The sequence below is a fragment of the Dasypus novemcinctus genome, chromosome 14 (assembly GCF_030445035.2).
Source record: "Dasypus novemcinctus isolate mDasNov1 chromosome 14, mDasNov1.1.hap2, whole genome shotgun sequence".
NCBI classification, from domain to species: Eukaryota; Metazoa; Chordata; class Mammalia; order Cingulata; family Dasypodidae; genus Dasypus; species Dasypus novemcinctus.
The window spans coordinates 28,123,237-28,142,353 of record NC_080686.1 but is presented as its reverse complement, the minus strand read 5'-3'; the positions used below and the strand labels follow the sequence as shown (position 1 = coordinate 28,142,353).

Below are 19,117 nucleotides of genomic sequence, written 5' to 3'. Positions count from 1 at the left end.
CTCAGATACACCCTGGTTCAAAATATGCCTTCACTTCTTACCAGCTATGTGGCCTTGTGCAAGCCAGTCAACCTCCCTGGGTCTCTATTTCCTAACGGTGCAGTGGAAATAATAGGTACCTCAAAGCCACGAGGACCAATTGTGTAACATTTGTAAAATGTGAAGGGCATTGCCTGGCTTATCACAAGGACCCAATAAATAATAGCTATGAAGGACATATAGCCAGCTTGTGTGATCTGGGTCAGTGCTTAGTAAAGTAGGGAAAAGACATGCCCATGTGTCTTTGGCAATCAGTTTCTCATAGGAGGTTTGATGATAGTTCCATTTGGTGAGATAGGAAATCTGCAAGTATTATATGGCATCTCCCTGGAAATCTAGCCCCTTCCTCTCTAGTTCTATGTTTTATCCAGCTCTGATTCTCTTACTATATAAAATATAACGCTAAAATGGGGTCCAATTTAGAATTCAGAAAAACCTCCTTGATGGGAAAAGAACACTAAGTAAAGCAGTGAAGGGCCCACATGATGGAGGTTTAAAAACAAGTGGAGGCTTGATGTGACTGGGAGAGGTTTGGCTATAGTGCAGCCAGATGAGACCAATTGGTGGGTGAACCTCATCTCAAATGAGGTGAAAGTTCAGAGGTACAGGCCCATTGGATTCAAAGTTCGGATCACAGTTCAAGGTAGATATTGCTGGAGATGATAATGTTTTAATTTGCTTCACTCATGAACCCTCAGTGCAAATGAATGTTTTTACCTTGTACCTAATGAAAAATTGTTGAGGTATATTGAGTTACTCTTTCTTTATTGGATGACTTGGTTGTTCTGAGCATTGAAACTGTTTTATTCTTCTTAGGTCCAAAGTGCCAAAAAGATCTGTATCCAAATAAATTAAAAGGTTGATGCCTTCCAAAGACTGTGACATTTCTTTCTATAAACCAAAAAGAGGTGTTTTATATTACAGAAAATTTACATTGAAAGTATAAGGGATTCCCATATACCCCCCTCCCCCTCCCACATCTTCCCCTATTAATAATAATATACAATTGTGTGGTATATTTGTTACAATTGATGAATAAATATTGAAGCATTGCTACTAACCAAGGTCTGTAGTTTACACTGTAGTTTACACTTAATTCCAATGCCCTAAAAATGCACTATTTCCACCTAGTCCCTTCCCCACCTCAGAACCTCTGGTAACCACTATCTTTATAACAACCTTATGTGTTCTTCCATTACTACAATATTAGTAAGTTTACCTTGTCTATGGTTGTATTCCTCTGTTATGTTCATTCCTCAACCTTGAGAATTTTGAGATTGTGATGGGGGCTTAGATCTTATGGGGCTGATGGAAGGAACTGTATAAGCCAACTCTTGACCTGACCTGCAGAGCTTTGCTATATTGTGTTGTTTTTCAATCATATATTGTGGAAAAAGTCAGTCATACACTTAAGTAAAAAGCATAGTACAATAAATCCTTTTATAGCCATCATCTAGATTCCGCAATCAACTCATTGTTACTGGTTTCATCTATGCCCTGCCCTGACCCTTTAATTCTTTTGAAGCTAATCTCAGGCATAAATATTTCCATATTTATATCCATATAAATATAAATATAATATCCATAAATATTTCAGTGCGTATCACTAAAAGATAAGGATTCTTTTTTAAAAAGATATATCTATGATATGTTATCAGAGCCCTCAAATTAATATTTAACAACATCAAACCAGTTCAGATTTTCCTGATTGTCTCGGTTTTACAAATTGATTTACTTGAATCAACATTCAAAATAGAGCAACATATTATATTTGGTGGCTATGTCTCTTTAGAATATTTTCATCTACAGAATCTGCATCCTTTTTGTTGAAAAAACTGAGATTTCTATCCTGCTGAAATTTCCCACATTCAGGATTTTGTTGATTGCACTTTAAGGAAGGTGACCCTTAAAAAATGCCTTTATCTTGTTTAACTATCTATAAACTAGTAATTAGATGTAAAGGCTTAATCTGATTCAGATTCAATTTTTTGGCACAAATACTTCACAGGTAGTAGGGTGCCCTTTCATCAGGAGGCACATGGCATTCCTGTGCCTCTCTTCCTTGTAATTTAAAAGCTATTGAAGGTCATTGTCTAGATCCAATGATCTCATTAAGGATTTGCAAAAGGATGCTAGTCTAACATTCCTTAATCATTTTTTTTAAATATTCAGAGGCAGAAGATAATTTTTTTTTTTAGATTTTATTCATTTCTCCCCCCCATCCCCCCCCATTGTCTGCTCTCTCTGTCCATTCGCTGTGTGTTTTTCTGTGTCTGCTTGTATTCTCATTAGGTGGCTCTGGGAACCGATCCTGGAACCTTCCAGAGTGAGAAAGAGGTGATTATTTTCTTGCACCTCCTCAAGTCCCTCTTCTGCTGTCTTATTTTCTCTCCTCTTGTGTCATCTTGCTGTGCCAGCTCTCCACATCAGCCAGCACTCCTGCGCAGGGCGGCTTTCCCATGCTGGGCGGCATCCCACGCAGGGCGGCACTGCTGTGTGGGGTGGCATTCCCGTGTGGGCCACCTCATGGTGTGAGCCAGCTTGCCCTCACTAGGAGGCACTGGGCATTGAACCCTGGACCTCCTATATGGTAGTCAGGACCCAATTGCTTGAGCCACATCCATTTCCTTTCCTTAATCATTTATTACCTAATAGGTTACCTTAAGGCACATATGTAAAGAAAAGCAAGTTGACTCCTTGTTTTGTACTTTTTTTTAAAACCAGCTTTCAGAATAATTCTCCCACATCAACTATTTGTTACTCTGAAGTATAATTCATATAAGAAAGACAAGTTAAATGCTTGACTTGATTCTCTTCCTTTATTTACCAGTTTTCAGAAAATGAGCTGATTCCTTTGAATTCTCTAACAGTACCTAATTGTTTCTTTTTTCTTCTTTTAAATTAGATTTTACCTGATCTTTCCTGGAGAGCAGATTTTTAATAGAGAAGTGGGACTGAGTTTACATTTATGGAACAGCTTCTAGGTGCTGAACTAGGTACTCTCATGTACGCAATTTTATTTCATCCTCATAGTAACCTTGGAAGGAAAGTGCTGAGATCCCTGTTTTTCTCAGAGGAGAAGGCTCAGGTCCAATAACTCAAAATCAACAACCAGTGTAGTCAAATCAGATTGGTGTGACTCATGTTGCGTGATGTAACTTTCTTAAATGATCTCCTAAGACACCAAGTCCTTAAGTAGAACCCACTGATTACCCCTCCAGCCTCCTATTTTACTAGCATATATTCTCCTTATACTTAACTCTTTTTGTTACCCTTAGTTTGTCACTCATAGTTACAAAAGCAGCTCCCTTGGACCAAAATACCCTGCAACCTGCCTTGTAATTAAACTCAGAGCCTTTTTTTTTTTTTAACTTCTGAGTTTCCAGTCTTTAGAGAAGGTTTCCCATACTTCTAGGTTGTATATTTAGTCTCCAAGGTTTTCTTAGAGGATTTTTAATATTTTAGTTTTTACAGTTGAATTAGAATCCATCTGGAATTTTTTGCAAATAATGCAATATATGGTTCCAATTTTATTTTCATCCAGATGGAGAACCAGAAGCTTCTCTATATAATTATTTTTCTGTTAAAAATATATTTTAACACTTTGTAATCCATGTTCTATATTAGGTCAATAATACATGTATAGATGGGAAGCGGATGTGGCTCAATGGATAGAGCATCTGCCTAGCATATGGGAGAGTCCAGGGGTCAATACCCAGGGCCTTTGACCCATGTGGTGAGCTGGCCCGTGTGCAGAGCTGCTGTGCGCAAGGAGTGCTGTGCCACGCAGGGGCCCCCCTGCATGGGTGTGCCCCACGTGCAAGGAGTGCACCCTGCAAGGAGAGCCGCCCTGTGTGAAAAAAAAGCACAGCCCGCTCAGGAGTGGTGCTGCACACGAGGAGAGCTGACGCAGCAAGATGACGTAACAAAAAAGACGCTGTTTCCTGGTGCCACCAAGGGTGCAAGTGGACACAGAGCAGCCAACCAGGAGAAGGGGAGAGAAATAAATAAATCTTTAAAAAATAATAATAGATGTATAGGATGAGAAACTAAATGCATATAAATATATCAGAGCTATGTGCTCAATTTATTCTTTTGAAGCTAAGAAAGGGTGCTTGATCAAAAAGTTTCAGAAACCACTGCACTAGACCCTGAGCTCCTTAGGTCAGGGATTATTGTTTTCTTCATCTTTGAATCCATAGGTAAGACAATCTCTGGCACATTATATGTATTAAAAAAAATGGTTTTTGGATGAATGAAACTGCCATTCTGAATCATGTGTCTTAAGCAACCCACCCATTAAGAAATTTGACATTCTACAGTCTTATGGCAAGATATCAGAGAGTAATAAGCAATGACTCATAATGGTAGGTAGTGTTAACTTCACTGGTGACAAGTTCATACGTTTTTAATATGAGGATAAAAGTTCTTACAAGATATTCCTATGCTATGTAATCCATAGGTGCTTGGGCAGCTGTTACTTTTTTGTGAATACATCTCATACTTTTAATGCCATTCATCTTCCCTGTCAGTGTTACAGGAAAAATTAGTCTCTTCAATGCTTTAACACAGAAGCATGATTATATTAATTTTAAATTCTAAACTTCCAAAGGACAAAGACTCTATTCTGCCCTGTCAAAACCTGTCATCACTTAATAGTTGGGAAAATCTCAAATGTCTTTTCTCTTTCTAATAGGCAAATTAATCTTAGGAAGAATAGCAAGTTCACTTTCCTGGGTTGAGTCTTGTTTTTAATAACAATACTGAAAGAAATTTCATTTGCCCAGCCAAATGGATTATATTTAACCTGTCTGTGCCCTTTGGACTTTTTATAGTTACTTTTTTTTTTTTCCTTTTTCTACAATTTTAGTAGTTGATTAGATTGGTCTGGTTGAAATTTACCAATGATACTGGTGGCTCAACCACTGGACATTATGCACCACGGCTTTTTTTCTTTTTATGTAAGACTCGATGTTCACTTACCATCACTCCCTCTTGTGGTTTCAGGTCAAATTGCGTGAGAGAACCAATTGTTTCTATTTCGCTTTATTTTGCTCCCATTTTCTACTTGAGTTTAGAAAGAATTGAGTTGAACCAAGGATAAGGGCAGCACAAAGAAATTATACTGGGAGTAACCGTTTGGTTTTCATTCGCTTACAGAGAAATCAAACTACAGGAGTCATTAGCGTGGAATACAGTCAGAAATGTATTCATATCTTCACCGACACTTTATTTTTCCTGGTTAGAGGTCTAATTTCTTCCGACTTTACTATATGAGATACAGAGCAGAATCAAATTGTGAGAAAGAATCCAGAGTCTCTTCAGTGGTTTACTGAGTGCAACAAATGCATATGTTCTCAAAGACTGGCCTGGAGGATTTAAATTACACTTAAATTTAGAGAAAAACTTGAAACATTAAATCTATATTAAGTAACAAAACTAAACGAAAACTTGAGTGACTGCGACCGATAAGAAATATATAATAAAAGAGAAAAAAAAAACCCAAAACAAAACACATAATTACTTTGTTCAAGCTAAGTAAAATATTTTTTAAAAAACGATGTGAATCTCCTGTCAAGTCAGAGGTCCCTCAAAGAAAAGAGAGAGAAACAAAGAAAAAAAGGCAAAGAAAAAGTCTTCCCATAAGGACATTTGATACTTTGCAGCCCTTTCGCCGCTCCAAGACAGCGAACACTAACCAGAAATGAAGGAAATACAAAAGGAGGCTTAAGGTATTGCTAATATTCACAATAAAAACAAAAAAAAATTTAAAGATAATAAAGACAGAAACCAGTGAAATCTTATCAAACTGCTTTATTAGAACTGAAGAAATTACCAGCCAAGCAAGCCATTTGAATTTCTTAGCGCAAAAGGAGGGGTTCTTTAAGCCTCAGACCGCCGGGAACTGTAGGGCTAGGGCTGCACGGTTGGAATCAAGTTTCTTTGGCTCGTGCTCGTGAACCGAGAGGCGCAAGGTCCAAACGAGCTTTCCTGGCTCCTCAATGGACCTGTCCGTTCAACACAGAGGGCATTTCCCTAGGTCACCAATGAGCGCTTCAGTCTAAGAAGGCTTTCTAAGATTGGATGAGTTATCCTTGGGTTGGACTCGGTAGTAACCAATAGGAGGGCAAAACAGACGGAAGTCACCGGGTCACCGGGAGAGAATCTGCAGCGCCTTCCCCACCAGCGCCTGCCGTCCTGTGCTCTTTAGGTTAGTCTGATCTTTTGCTACCTCCGAGGCCGCGGCTACGAGCGGAGGGGCATGCTCCACACTGTCTGAGTCCCTGTACCTCGTCCCTTGGTACGCCTGGCTTTGGCCTCGTAAGGATCTGTGGCGGTAGGTAGGGTCCAGGGGCGGCAGACAAAGCGGTGGAGCCGCGAAGGCCGCGGCAAGCAGCTCCTGCACCCAGGCGAATATCTGCCTGGACGCGGGCGTCCTGTCCGCCTGCCTGCATTCTTTTCTGGACCTTGCAGTGCGGTCCTTCCAGGCGCGTTAAGACCTCTTGTCCACTTGAAAATGTTACTTTATCTCCCTTCCATCGCCCCAATATCCGGTTTTTACTGAGTCTAGTGTTATAATTAATGAGTGTCATCTCTCTTAATCTCTCCCAGTTGTTCTTTGGTAACCTTCTATTAGGTTTGTGCACTTGTCTGTCATAACAACGAAAGGATATGATTGTGTTTGGCTTAATTCAAGAGAAACCGTTGTTCACTTCTCTGTATTTTAAGAAGTGTTCTTGTCTGCATTCATTGTGTTAGCTCCTTAGGATACTGATGTGTTAGAGCAGTGCCGAATATACCCAATACTTGACTCAATAGAAGTTCCCAGCGGATTAAGTATTGTTCTTTGGTATTTGCTAGGTACTCTGTTAGGTCATCTTTACATCTTTATTTTCTTTGATCCTGACAACTGAGGGTTTTTGTGTGTGGAAACTGAGACCTGGAGGAAGTAAGCCAATTTGTCAGAGTTACAATTGCTAGTAAGGGAAAAGCCAGAGCTGACCTCAGTGCCTATGCTCTTAAAAACAAAACAAAAATCTCTTTTTTGAAAAAAATATTAGGCTTGCATGTGTGTCCTCTGCAGCTCTTAGCATTTGACAGTTCAATAATTATTTAAATTGAATGGCAAATCTTAGCCGAAAGAAATAATCTTTCAAGTATATGCCTAATTGCAGATGCCTCGCATGTGTCATCTAACTCTGCTTGTCAAAGTATGGCTCCCCCACCAGGAACACTAGCCTCACTGGGGAGCTTTTTGGAACTGCAGAATCTCAGCATCCACTACACCTACTGAATCAGAATTTGCTATTCATCAAGCACCTTGAGATGATATAAATGCTTGTTAAAGTTTGAGGAGCATTCATTGTATTGTAATGATTTGTTTTTCCAAATTGAAGGAAACAAAAGAGAATAGAAAGGTATACCGTATATCCACGTGTGTTCTGAAGATTGGCAGGTAGATTCACAAGGAGAAAGTTTTTTGCAGTTTTTTCATTTGCTAGTGAGGCTATGAATTGTTTTTATTACTATTATTAAATATGCCTATATTGGCAATTTTAGCTTAGCAGCCCCAAACCTTTAAATAGCTGTATTTAAAAAGTCATTTAAAACTATCTTGTAAGAAATCAAGTAGTGAGTTTTCAAAATAAAAAGCAAGCTGAGACATAGTTAAATGTTACTGCTGACAGATAATTAAAATTTCAAGAACCTTCTGTATATTCATGCACAATATGTAACAATGCTATAGGTACAGACTAATCCCCCCTCTAATTTTCTCCCGCAGTTTTGTTCCATTGATCAAGAACTTCCAATCAGTTTCTTTAGAATGTGTAGATTAGTTATTGCTAGTATTTTTTCCAGTTGATTAATTTGGTTATCTGATAATAACACCAAAACCTAGTCCCAGCTTCACATTTCATGTTGCTCAGTAATTGAAGAAAGTTTTTTTTGTCGAGTTTTAACATTCGAGGTTATAATCAGATATTCATAACCATGTTAAAAAGGATAGGCGTTTATATACTAACATGAAGTTTCAGTGCCTGCTAGTTGTAGCAGAAATCACATGGTGTGTTTATTAAGCTAAAAAGCACTGGGTCCTACTCCCAAAGATTTTTGTTTAGAACTGCAGTAGAACCTAGAAATCTGCATTTTAACAATAATCCCAACTGATTTTGATATAAGCTAGCTAGATCCATATTTGTGGGCATTAGATGAAAAACTCAACTAGAAAACAAATTTATTTTCTCTTAACCCTAATGCAGTGCTAATTGCAGAAAAAGAAGGTAGGAGAAGAGAGGTTTTTTTTTTTACTTATACTACATTGGCTGATAAAATTGTTCAGATTAGTATATTTCAGATTACTCAAAAACTATTTTGAAATCTGCCAAATTCAGGAACAGGAGAGAGGGTAGAATAGAATGAATCTTGAAATATATCATTTTAAAACAATTTTTTCTAGCCTGTTGAAGGCTAACATTTTTCTACTAGGCCGTTTGACGGCATGAGATTGATAGCATAAACCCCAAAACACAAAACATATCTAGTACATAGAATGGGGATAAAGTCCTACATTTTGCTTACCTGTTTGCATTTTCACAGCTGTTGCAATCTTCTTTTAAAATCTCCTATGTGAACTCTGCATGCCCCAGAAATACTGATCTTTTAAGAAGATTCAGGCAATGCGCTAGTTAGAAAGGGATGCCACAGTAACTTGATTGTCAAGAACATTTTAAACAGTGAGTTCTCGAAGTTTTACAGAAAATGCATCTAATTTTGGAGTTAAATCACAGGTTGTACCTTTCTTGGTTTGATTTAAGTACCATGGGAAATGCAGTGTTTGATCTCTGCTTCTCTCTCTGCTTGTTATGTTAGACTCTTTGATGCCTTCTGGTATTCCAGACTTTTTCCTAAGCATGTCCTAATTTGGATCCTCTCCTTATTAGTGGCTTTGAAGATAGGAAGTTTAAACTATTTTGATTTTTGTTGATCTCATAGGAACTGGAAGACTCTGTTTTAGTAAGAAAGAGTGAATAATTATCTAAGGACTCCTTGGAAGAGAACAGAGCTCTCCAGTTCCAAGGCCAGTATTGTATACAAAGGCCCTTACCCAGAGTATTTAGTTCATAACTGTGCCTTGGCTGTTGGACCTTTGAACCAGTAATTGGTTCTGCAGGTTGTGTTTTGGACAGGATTTGTGCTAAAGACAGCACATAAAGCTCATGGGTAAACTGGTTTGTAAATAGGTATTTAGAACACTAAAAGTAGAGGTACTAAGAGGCAGGTACACCCAAACCCATTTAATCTTACCTCTGTCTGCATATTCATTCTTGCTTTTTCTTTTATTCTGACTTTTTAAAAAGTTGCAACAGAAATGACCGTATTTCCATTTTGAAAAATTATCTGCCAAATACTAACCTGTTAAAACCTTTTTTTTGCATTTACTGCATATTTTTAAAATTTAAATAACAATGTGTTTTATCTGTAATACAAATGTGTTTTTTTGCCATGTCATATGAGTTAAAGTTCCTTAGTAGTACAAAATTGCTATGAATCTCACGTATGATATGCAATTATTGGAATAAGTAAACTCAGAGTTAGTATATAGAATACAGGTTACCAGGGGATGGGGTGGAGATGGGGAATAGGAAATTCAGGCTATTTGGAATGATGGAAATGTTTTGGTTATGGATGGTAGGGATGGTAGCACAACATTGTAAATATAATTAACATCACTGAAATATATATCTGAATATAGTTAAAGGGGGAAAATGTTAGGTTGTATGTATGGTACTGGAAAAAAAATTTTTTAATCCATGGAACTGCACTACACAGTGAACCCTAAGTTAAACCATAGACCATAGTTAATACAGTTATAAAAATGTGCTTTCATCAGTTGTAACAAATGTACCATACCAATGCAAGGTGTTAATAATAGGGTGGTATACAGGAATCTTATATTTTACACATGATTGTTCTGTAAACCTATAGTGTTTCTTAAAAAAAAATTGCTAGGAAGATATTCCAGAAGCATTTCATTCTTTTTTTTTAATGTATATTTTTATTAGGGAAGTTGTGAACTTAATCATGCAGATGTGCAGAATTCTCATACCACACCCCTCTAGCAACACATTATATTGTTGTGGAACATTTGCTACAGATTATGAGATAACATCATTAGACTATTACCACTAATTATCTATAGTGTGCATTTTGTATATTCGCTTCATTCTTTTTTTTTTTACAAGAGAAAAATCCACAATTTTATTTATTTACTTTTCAATAATTTTAAATCCTTGAGTGTTACCGTGCCAATTCAGTGTCCAGTGCCTTAGTTAGAAGGTTGCTTCAGAATTTAGCATAATCATGCCACTATTTCCATGGGTACAAGTTACCTTTCCCCAAATTACTCTGGTTTTGTTAGGTTTGCTGCCAGGAGTCACTGTTGCTTTTTGCTTTGTACACATAAGCACATATCTTGCCCAAGTAGAATTCAGTTTCATCACGGCATAAACACCTTCAATTTTTTTTTTAAGGCTTTATTTTTGTTTGTCTATCTCTCCCCACCCCGATCATTGCTTGCACTTGCTATGTTTGTTTATCTTCTTTGTTTCTTTAGGAGGGAACCCAGGACCTCCATTGTGGGAGAGAGGCACCTAATTGCTTAAGCCACCTCTGCTCCCTGCTTTATTGTGTGTCTCATTATGTTTTTCTTCTTCTTGTGTCTCTGGTTGCATCATCTTGTGTCAGCTTGCTAGCCTGCCCATTGTGCCAGCTTGCTGTCTTCTTTAGGAGGCACTGGGAACCAAACCATGGACCTCCCATGTGGTAGGTTGGAGTCCAGTCAATTGAGCCACATTGCTTCCTAGATGCCTTCAATTTTAAGAAGAGTTGTATGTTCTCTCTGATTCTGGAGCCCCTGCTTATAGACAGTGAAAGTGGCTTTGGACCACAACCTTCCAAATATATTTGCTATTTTACAAGTCCTCTCCCCAGCAGGCCTCCACAGATGCCAAGATGGTGGACTGGGAGCATTTCATTCATTTTTGACACTATGTAGCTACTATTCATTGAGGTCTTACTGTATGCCAGACCATAGTCTAAGCCTTTTACTTCTATTGTCATTTACTCTGGACAGTAAAGTATTTAATAACTGCTATATTAATCACATTTGCAGATGAAAAAGGTAAAGACAGACACTTAAATGATTTGCCTGAAATTACAAAGTTACCAATGGTAGAACTTGGGTCTGATTGAGGAGCCTTCTTTCTTAAATTGAGTAAATGAAATAGTTTTCCTGGGAAAAGTATTTTTCTCTCTCCCTATTTCCCCAACCAATACTACTGCTTTAATCTTTATGGCTTTGTATATATATTTCAAAGCATCATAAGACTTATTCTGCTTTATTACTGCCCCTCCCCCCCAAAAAAACCAACTTTAATAGTCTTTTTGGAGTTAATAGAATAATTTTGTCTCCCCTCATGTCAGTTGGAATTTTTTTATTGAAATTGCACTAAACTTACTCACTAATTGGTGGAAAGTATTTACTCCTTTATAGTCTTTCTAATAAGGAAATATACTGTGTAACTTGGTTAATCAAAGTTACTATTTTTAACTTCTTGCATTTTTGAAGATTATTGCTTGATGCTCTATTTCTTTGGCTTTTGTGTGTTATGTTACATTTTCAGAAATATTATGTTTACTTTTATAGGAAAATTATATGATGAATTTAAAGGACTGTGTAGAAAATGGAGTGACTTGACTACTAGGAAATAGTAAATAAGGTTTTAGCCCAGTTCTACACTAAGTGGCTTGTGACCTGGGAGCAATTATTCAACTTCTCTGTTAAATACTTCCTATTTGCCAAATAAAGGATTAGACTGAATTGTAACAAATTGTATTTCAATCTTTATATTCTTGATTCTCTTTTAGGCAGCAGAATATGGCATGCTTAGAGACAGATTGTGCTTTACTGTGATCTCCCAAACTCCACTGGCCTTAGACACAGGGGCAAGACACTTTTCTTGGCTTCTTTGGTTACAGGATTCTTTGAGGCACTGTTTTTCTAGGAGATTTTACCTTTTGTAGACCCTGCGTGCTGATTTTTTGCTAATATATAAGAAGAAAACTTGTCAGCTAGATACTTTTTCCTGAAATACTTGTCTTGGCTGCTGTAGAAATGTTCTGCAGAGGAAATAAAAGCATTGGCAGTGCTACAGTTTGAGAAGTATACTGATGATTACAAGCTTAAACTGTTGAATATCGTATTTATTATGACTTCAGTGTTAAAATCTATCTTGCTAAAAAGCAATTTATTGGAATATTGAGGATAACATACATGTTCTTTAAACACTGTGCACATAAAAACAGACGGGAAAAAAACTAAACAAAAAATAATCATTGTGCACACATAACTTGATTTCTTCAGCTTCTAATGTTAATTTTACTTTATTTAAATTTTGGAATTAGCTATTAAGTTTTTGTGTGATTTAAATTCCTGTTTCTTTCTAAATATGTTGTAATTCTGTTTACTTAATAAAGGCCCAAATATATCGGAGCAGCCTAAAAGTAATTTTTCAAACTATTTCTACAGAATTTAAGAAGATTTTATTCAAGCCTATGGCATAGAAGATGAATTCTTCTTCCTCCACCATGAATGAAGAACCTGATGCTCTATCGGTAGTTAACCAGCTTCGTGATCTAGCTGCAGACCCATTAAACAGAAGAGCCATTGTTCAGGATCAGGGATGTCTGCCTGGCCTTATTTTATTTATGGACCATCCCAATCCCCCCGTTGTCCACTCGGCTTTACTTGTAAGTTATCTTTAGTAATTTCAGTCTCAGTGTTTTTATTTTTGCCATTAAGGAGAACTTGAAAAAGTGTTAGGTAACATGGTAAAAAAAACTCATTGAGATTATATGAGCAAATATAGTAGTAAGTCTCCTTCCTATATGTGTACATGTATATGTGTAGCCGTAGAGTCCTTTTACATAAGTGGTAGCATACTACATGCACTGTGTGTTCTGCAATTTACTTTCTTCTTTTAACAAGAATCTTGAGGATTGGATCATATCAGTACAGATAGACACTCAAAGAAGGCAACTTTTTTTGGTAACAGCTTTACTGAGATACAATTCACATACTATATAATTGACCTATTTTAATTGTTTGATTCAGTGGTTTTTTAGTGTATTCAGAATTGTGCACCCATCACCATAAGCAATTTTAGAACATTTTTGATATGTGAATTGGGCATTAAATAAAACTTTATTTTCTAAATTAAAAAAAAAGGAATATTTCCATCACCTCAAAAAGAAATCCTGTACTTTTTTGCTATCTCTCCCCAATCTCCTGAATTTGCCCCCATGTATATACCCTAAGCAACCACTAATCCACATTGTCTTTCTAGATTTTCCCTATTCTGGACATTTTATATCAGTGGAATTATAATACATGGTTTTTTGCAAATGGTTTCTTTCACTTAGCATAATGTTTTCATGATTAATCCATGTTGCAGCATGTACCAGTACTTTATACTTTTTTAAAAATAAACTTTATTTTTTAAAACAGTTTTAGTTTTACAGAAAAATCATGTAGAAAGTAGAGTTTCCATATACCTTCTTCCCCTCACAGTATTTCCTATTAATAACATTTTATATGATGTGGTTTGTTTGTTAAAATTGATGAACCAGTATTGATACATTATTATTTACTAAAATCCATAGTTCACATTAGGGTTCACTCTGTGTGGTACAGTTCTGTGGGTTTTTGCAAATGCATAATGTCATGTATCCACTCATATAGTATCATACAAAGTAGTTTCACTGCCCTAAAATGTCTGCTGTTCCACCTCTTCATCCCTACTACCCACCCCCCCAGACCTTGGCAAACACTGCTCTTTACACTATCCTTTGTAGTTTTGCCTTTACCAGAATGTCAAATAGTTGAAATCATACAGTATGTATCCTTTTCAGACTGGCTTCTTTCTTTTTTTTTTTAAAGATTTATTTTATTTATTCCTTCCCCCCCCCCCCCCCCCATTCCCCCTGTTGTCTGCTCTCTGTGTCCATTTGCTGTGTGTTATTCTGTGTCTGCTTGTATTCTAATTAGGTGGCTCTGGAAACCGATCCTGGGACCTTCTGGAGTGGGAGAGAGGTGATTACTCTTTTGCACCACCTCAACTCCCCATTCTGCTATGTCTTCTTATTTTCTTTCCGTGTCTCTTGTTGTGTCATCTTACCACACCAGCTCTCCACATTGGCTGGCACTCCTGCACGGGGTGGCATTCCAGTGTGGGCCAGTATTCCACATGGGCAAGCTCGCCATGTGGGCCAGCCTGCCCTCACCAGGAGGCCCTGGGCATCGAACCCTGGACCTCCCATATAGTAGATGGGAGCCCAATTCGTTGAGCCACATCCATTTTCCACAGATGGGCTTCTTTCACTTAGCAATATGCATTGAAGTTTCTTCCATGTCAGTTCATAGCCAAATAATATTCCATTTTATGGATATACTAAATTCTTTTTATCCATTCATCAGCTGATGAGCATGGCACTTGTTTTACTATAACATGGGAAGAATAGATAATGAAAGGGGAAGAAAGGAGACAAATACACAGGGAAGAAAGAAAAGAGGAATAATTTCAAAGAGCTGGTGCCTGGAGGTAAAGTTTGGTCTGTGGAATCCAAAATGTCTAGTTGGTTTAGTAATTTTGTTTAAAGAATAATCAGATAAGTTAATTATCCTAGATTGAAAATACCTTTTCATTGTAATCACAATTTGCTTCATTTCAGAGAGAAATAAATAGTGGTATTTAGGAGCCAGTATTTGTAGCAGTGATGTAAGAAATAGGTTGGAAAACTTAATAAAAGGCAGTGGTTTTTATGGTAGTTCTTTATTATTTCAGTCTTAATTTAAAAATTAGTATGAAATTGAGTATCATAAATTAAATGAAAGTGGTTGGTAATATGATGATCATTTGTGAACTGGTTATGTAATTAGAATGTCTTTGTAACCTTTAAAAGGGTCCTTTTCACCATTACTAATCCTTTGCTTTCATTCTTTCCTGCCACCTTTTTTCCTATATCACACCCAGTCAACAAAATCATTTAAGGGTTCTTTCCAGTTAGGTTGTCTTCCTCACTTCTGCTCCTGATCCATTAAATAATACTGCAGAAAATTCCAATCTGCTTTTTTTTTTTGACTTGTTCTTGACATTTTCTATGTTGCTCCTTAAAATTTATTCATTTTTAATAGCTGTGTAACATTCTACTGAATTGATACAAAAATGACTTAACCATTTCCTTTGCCTTTTGACTTTTTTTTCCCTTTTTAAAAAATGTATTTTTTATTTATTTTTAAAAGATACATAGATCACACAAAATGTTACATTAAAAAATATTGGAGGGAAGTGAATGTGGCTCAACCGATTGGGCTCCTGTCTACCATATGGGAGGCCCTGCGTTTGCTTTCCAGGGCCTCTTCCTTTTTTTTTTTTTAAAGATTTATTTCTCTCCCTTCCTCCCCCCACCGTTCTCTGCTCTCTTGTGTCCATTTGCTCTGTGTTCTTCTGTGTCTGCTTGCATTCTTGGCGGCACTGGGAATCTGTGTCTCTTTTTGTTGCATCATCTTGCTGTGTCAGCTCTCCGAGTGTGCGGCACCACTACTGGGCAGGCTGCGCTTTTTCGCGTGGGGCAGCTCTCCTTGTGGGGCATGCTTCTTGCGCGTGGGGCTCCCCTACGTGGGGGACACCCCTATGTGGCCTGGCACTCCTTGCGTGGCAGCACTGTACGTGGGCCCACTCACCACATGGGCCAGGATACCCTGGGTTCAATCTCTGGACCTCCTATATGGTAGGCAGACGTTCTGTCGGTTGAGCCACATCCACTTCCCTCCCAGGGCCTCCTTCTGAAGGCAAACTGGCCTGTGCCTGTGGAGAGCTGGCGCAGCAAGATGACGCTACAAAGGGAGACAAGCAGACACAGAAGAATGCGCAGCGAATGGACACAGAGAGCAGAAAGCAAGAAAGTGGCAATGGGGAAATAAATAAATAAAATAAATGTTAAAAAAAATATATATAGGAGATTCCTATGTGCCCCAATCCCCATACCCCCCCTCCCCCACTTTTCCCCCATCAACAACTTCTTTCATTAGTGTAGTACATTCATTGCAAGCGATGAATACATTTTGGAGTAAACACAGCATGGATTATAGTTTACATTTTAGTTTACACTCTCTCCCAGTTTGTTCAGTGAGGAATGGCAGGATATATAATGTCCTGCTTCTGTCCCCGCAGTATATTCAGGACAACCTCAAGTCCTGAAAATGCCCCTATATCACACCTCCTTTTCCTTCTATGTTTTGGCCTTTAAATTTTATTCTGCTTTTCCCTGACTCAGGAATTATTTGTTATAAGGATCTCTTATTACCTTAAGGCGAGGGGTAGGGAAAGTTATTGTAAAAAATCAAAGATATAGACCCTTAAGAGCAAGATGGACAGGACTAAAACTAATGACAAGAAAGCAAACCGGATCTGTGCGAGTGGATCTTTGTCTTCTTGGATATAATTGCTTGTTTCTGCTTCTGTCTTCTCTGCCACCTGTTACTCTGCTCACCTGTGTTGGCTGCTCCTAGATAACTGCCCTAAACCTCTCATTAATGTGTCCTTACAGATCTAGCAACCCAGCTCCCTAACCAGTATTTTTGAGTTCCCAGTTCCAATTCTAGGAAAGTAAATCTGGTCCTGTTAGCTGGCCCCAAATGGGGACAGAGTCAGGTAGCTGCTGCTATCTTAGCAGGGCTGAGCACGCTGAGGAGATGGTGTGGACAGTCTCATAAAAAATGAAAATGGGAAGGGGGTTATTAGCATCTCTAGCATACTCACATATCTACATTCTTCACTTTGATTCCCTTTTACATCAGAGTGATGTTATTGGCCCTTGATTCCAGACTGCTTACCAGTAACTCAGGAAAATGGAATTGGCCGTTTCAGCTGCAGGCTAGTCTTGTGAACAGTTAGTGTAATAACTTCAAATTTCAGGATATTGTTTTTGTTGAAATAGGATTCATTTTGGGGGCAATGGTGCCTCAGTAGAAGTTATAATCTTCTGAAAAAGCCGTCTGAAATCTTTCTAGACTGTCATATATTTAGTATATGTTTTAATGATGCTACTGGGATTTAAGAAGTATATAATTTGGCTATGGAAACTGATAGAGCTGTCTCTTAGTTCTTGACACTTTATACTCCAGAAGTTGTTCTCCTTACTCCTTTAATGGAGAGGGAATTCACAGATGAATTTTTTTTTTTTGTCAAAAGAAATTTCAGTGAGGATGCTGTGGTTAAAATATCCTGAGAATTGTATAATAAATTTTTTCTTTTTAAAGATTTATTATTTATTTCTCTCCCCTTCCTCCCTCCCCCCCAGTTGTCTGCTCTCTGTGTCCATTCGCTGTATGTCATTCTGTGGCTGTTTGTGTCAGCAGCACCCGGGATCTGTGTCTCATTTTGTTGCGTCATCTTGCTACATCAGCTCTCGGTGTGTATGGCACCATTCCTGGGCAGGCTGCACTTTTTTTGTGCGGGGCAGCTCTCCTTATGGGGTGCACTCCTTGTGCGGGGGACACCCCTGTGTGGCAAGGCACTCCTTGCATACATCAGCACTGTTCGTGGGCCAGCTCATCACACGGGTCAGGAAGTCCTGGCTTTGAACCTTGGACGTCCCATGTGTTAGGCAGATGCCCTATCTGTTGAGCCAAATTTGCTTTCCTGTATAATAAACTGATTTTCACCTTTTGAAGAATGGTGCAAAATGAGCTCTAAACGATAATTATTCTCCATTTTCTTCTTCCTTCTCCCTTTGTTCCTCCTCCTTTTTTGTCATCTCCTCCTCTCCCTTCATCACTGTTATTATTACCTGTGAATGGTGAGCATTATTTTGCTCTACAAAAGAGGTTTTGGCTTCACCATTATTAAAAAAAAATTAGCAAAAAGTTAAAACTGAAATAAAATTGGTTATCTATGCTGTTATGATGTCAACTGTAGCTTGGTTTTCTGTGCCTGCCTTGTGATAAGAGTAATGCAGGCTGAGGGAGAGATTATGCTCTAAAAGCAATTCAGAATTCTTTTTGAGAAAGTGAACATTTCTCTTAAAATTTGAAGAAAGAAAACCATGAGAAATTGAGTGAAAGAAGCAGAAGGCATTGCTTTTCTGATTTTTCCTATTTAAAAATATATGGCAGATATATTAACTCAAGGGATCCTCTCCAGATTAAATCTGGAATGGTATGCATTATTTTTATCATTTTTTGTAAGATTTATTTATCCACACATTTCCCCCCCTTGTTTGTGCTCACCGTCTGCTCGTCTTTCCTTTTTTTTTTTTTTAAAGATTTATTTATTTCTCTCCCTACCCCTACCCCCCCCCCAGTTGTCTGCTCTCTGTGTCCATTTGCTGTGTGTTCTTCTGTGTCAGCGGCACTGGGAATCTGTGTTTCTTTTTGGTGCATCATCTTGTTGCGTCAGCTCTCCGTGTATGCGGCGCCATTCCTGGGCTGGCTGCACTTTCTTTTGCATTGGGTGGCTTTCCTTATGGGGCACACTCCTTGCGCGTAGGGCTCCCCTATGCGGGGGACACCCCTGCATGGCAGGGCACTCCTTGCGCGCATCAGCACTGCGCATGGGCCAGCTCCACACGGGTCAAGGAGGCCTGGGGTTTGAACCGTGGACCTCCCATGTGGTAGACGGACGCCCTAACTGCTGGGCCAAGTCCGCTTCCCATGCTCGTCTTTTCTTAAGGAGGCACGGGAAACTGAACCTGGGACCTCCTATGTGGGGAAGAAGTGCGCAATCATTTGAGCCACTTCAGCTCCCTGGTTTGTTGTGTTTTTCATTGTCTTTCCTCTTTGTGTCTCTTTGTAGCATCATCTTGTTGCGTCAGTTCCCCACGCCTGCCTGTCGCACAGCTTGCCTTCTCCAGGAGGCCCCAGTAATCGAACCTGGGCCCTCCCATGTGGTAGGTGGGAGCTCAGTCATTTGAGCTACATCTACTTCCTGTATTTTAATTGAGCTTTTTATCTCAAACA

The 19,117-nt window shown here is 38.4% G+C and overlaps 1 protein-coding gene across 3 annotated transcripts in view; it reads left to right on the top strand.

Moving 5' to 3' along the window:
• The first annotated feature begins 6,169 nt into the window (after window positions 1-6,169).
• The window catches only part of ARMC1 (armadillo repeat containing 1), a 56,382-nt gene continuing 43,434 nt past the window's right edge, over window positions 6,170-19,117 (top strand). The window contains exons 1-2 of one of the 3 annotated variants that reach the window (XM_004482637.5): window positions 6,170-6,250; window positions 12,629-12,849. In XM_004482637.5, the coding sequence (XP_004482694.1) occupies window positions 12,667-12,849 (183 nt within the window). In that variant the 5' untranslated portion in view covers window positions 6,170-6,250; window positions 12,629-12,666. Of the gene's footprint in view, window positions 6,377-12,628; window positions 12,850-19,117 lie in introns of all 3 variants that reach the window. The other 2 variants (XM_004482638.5, XM_023585813.3) reach the window with 2 other exon arrangements.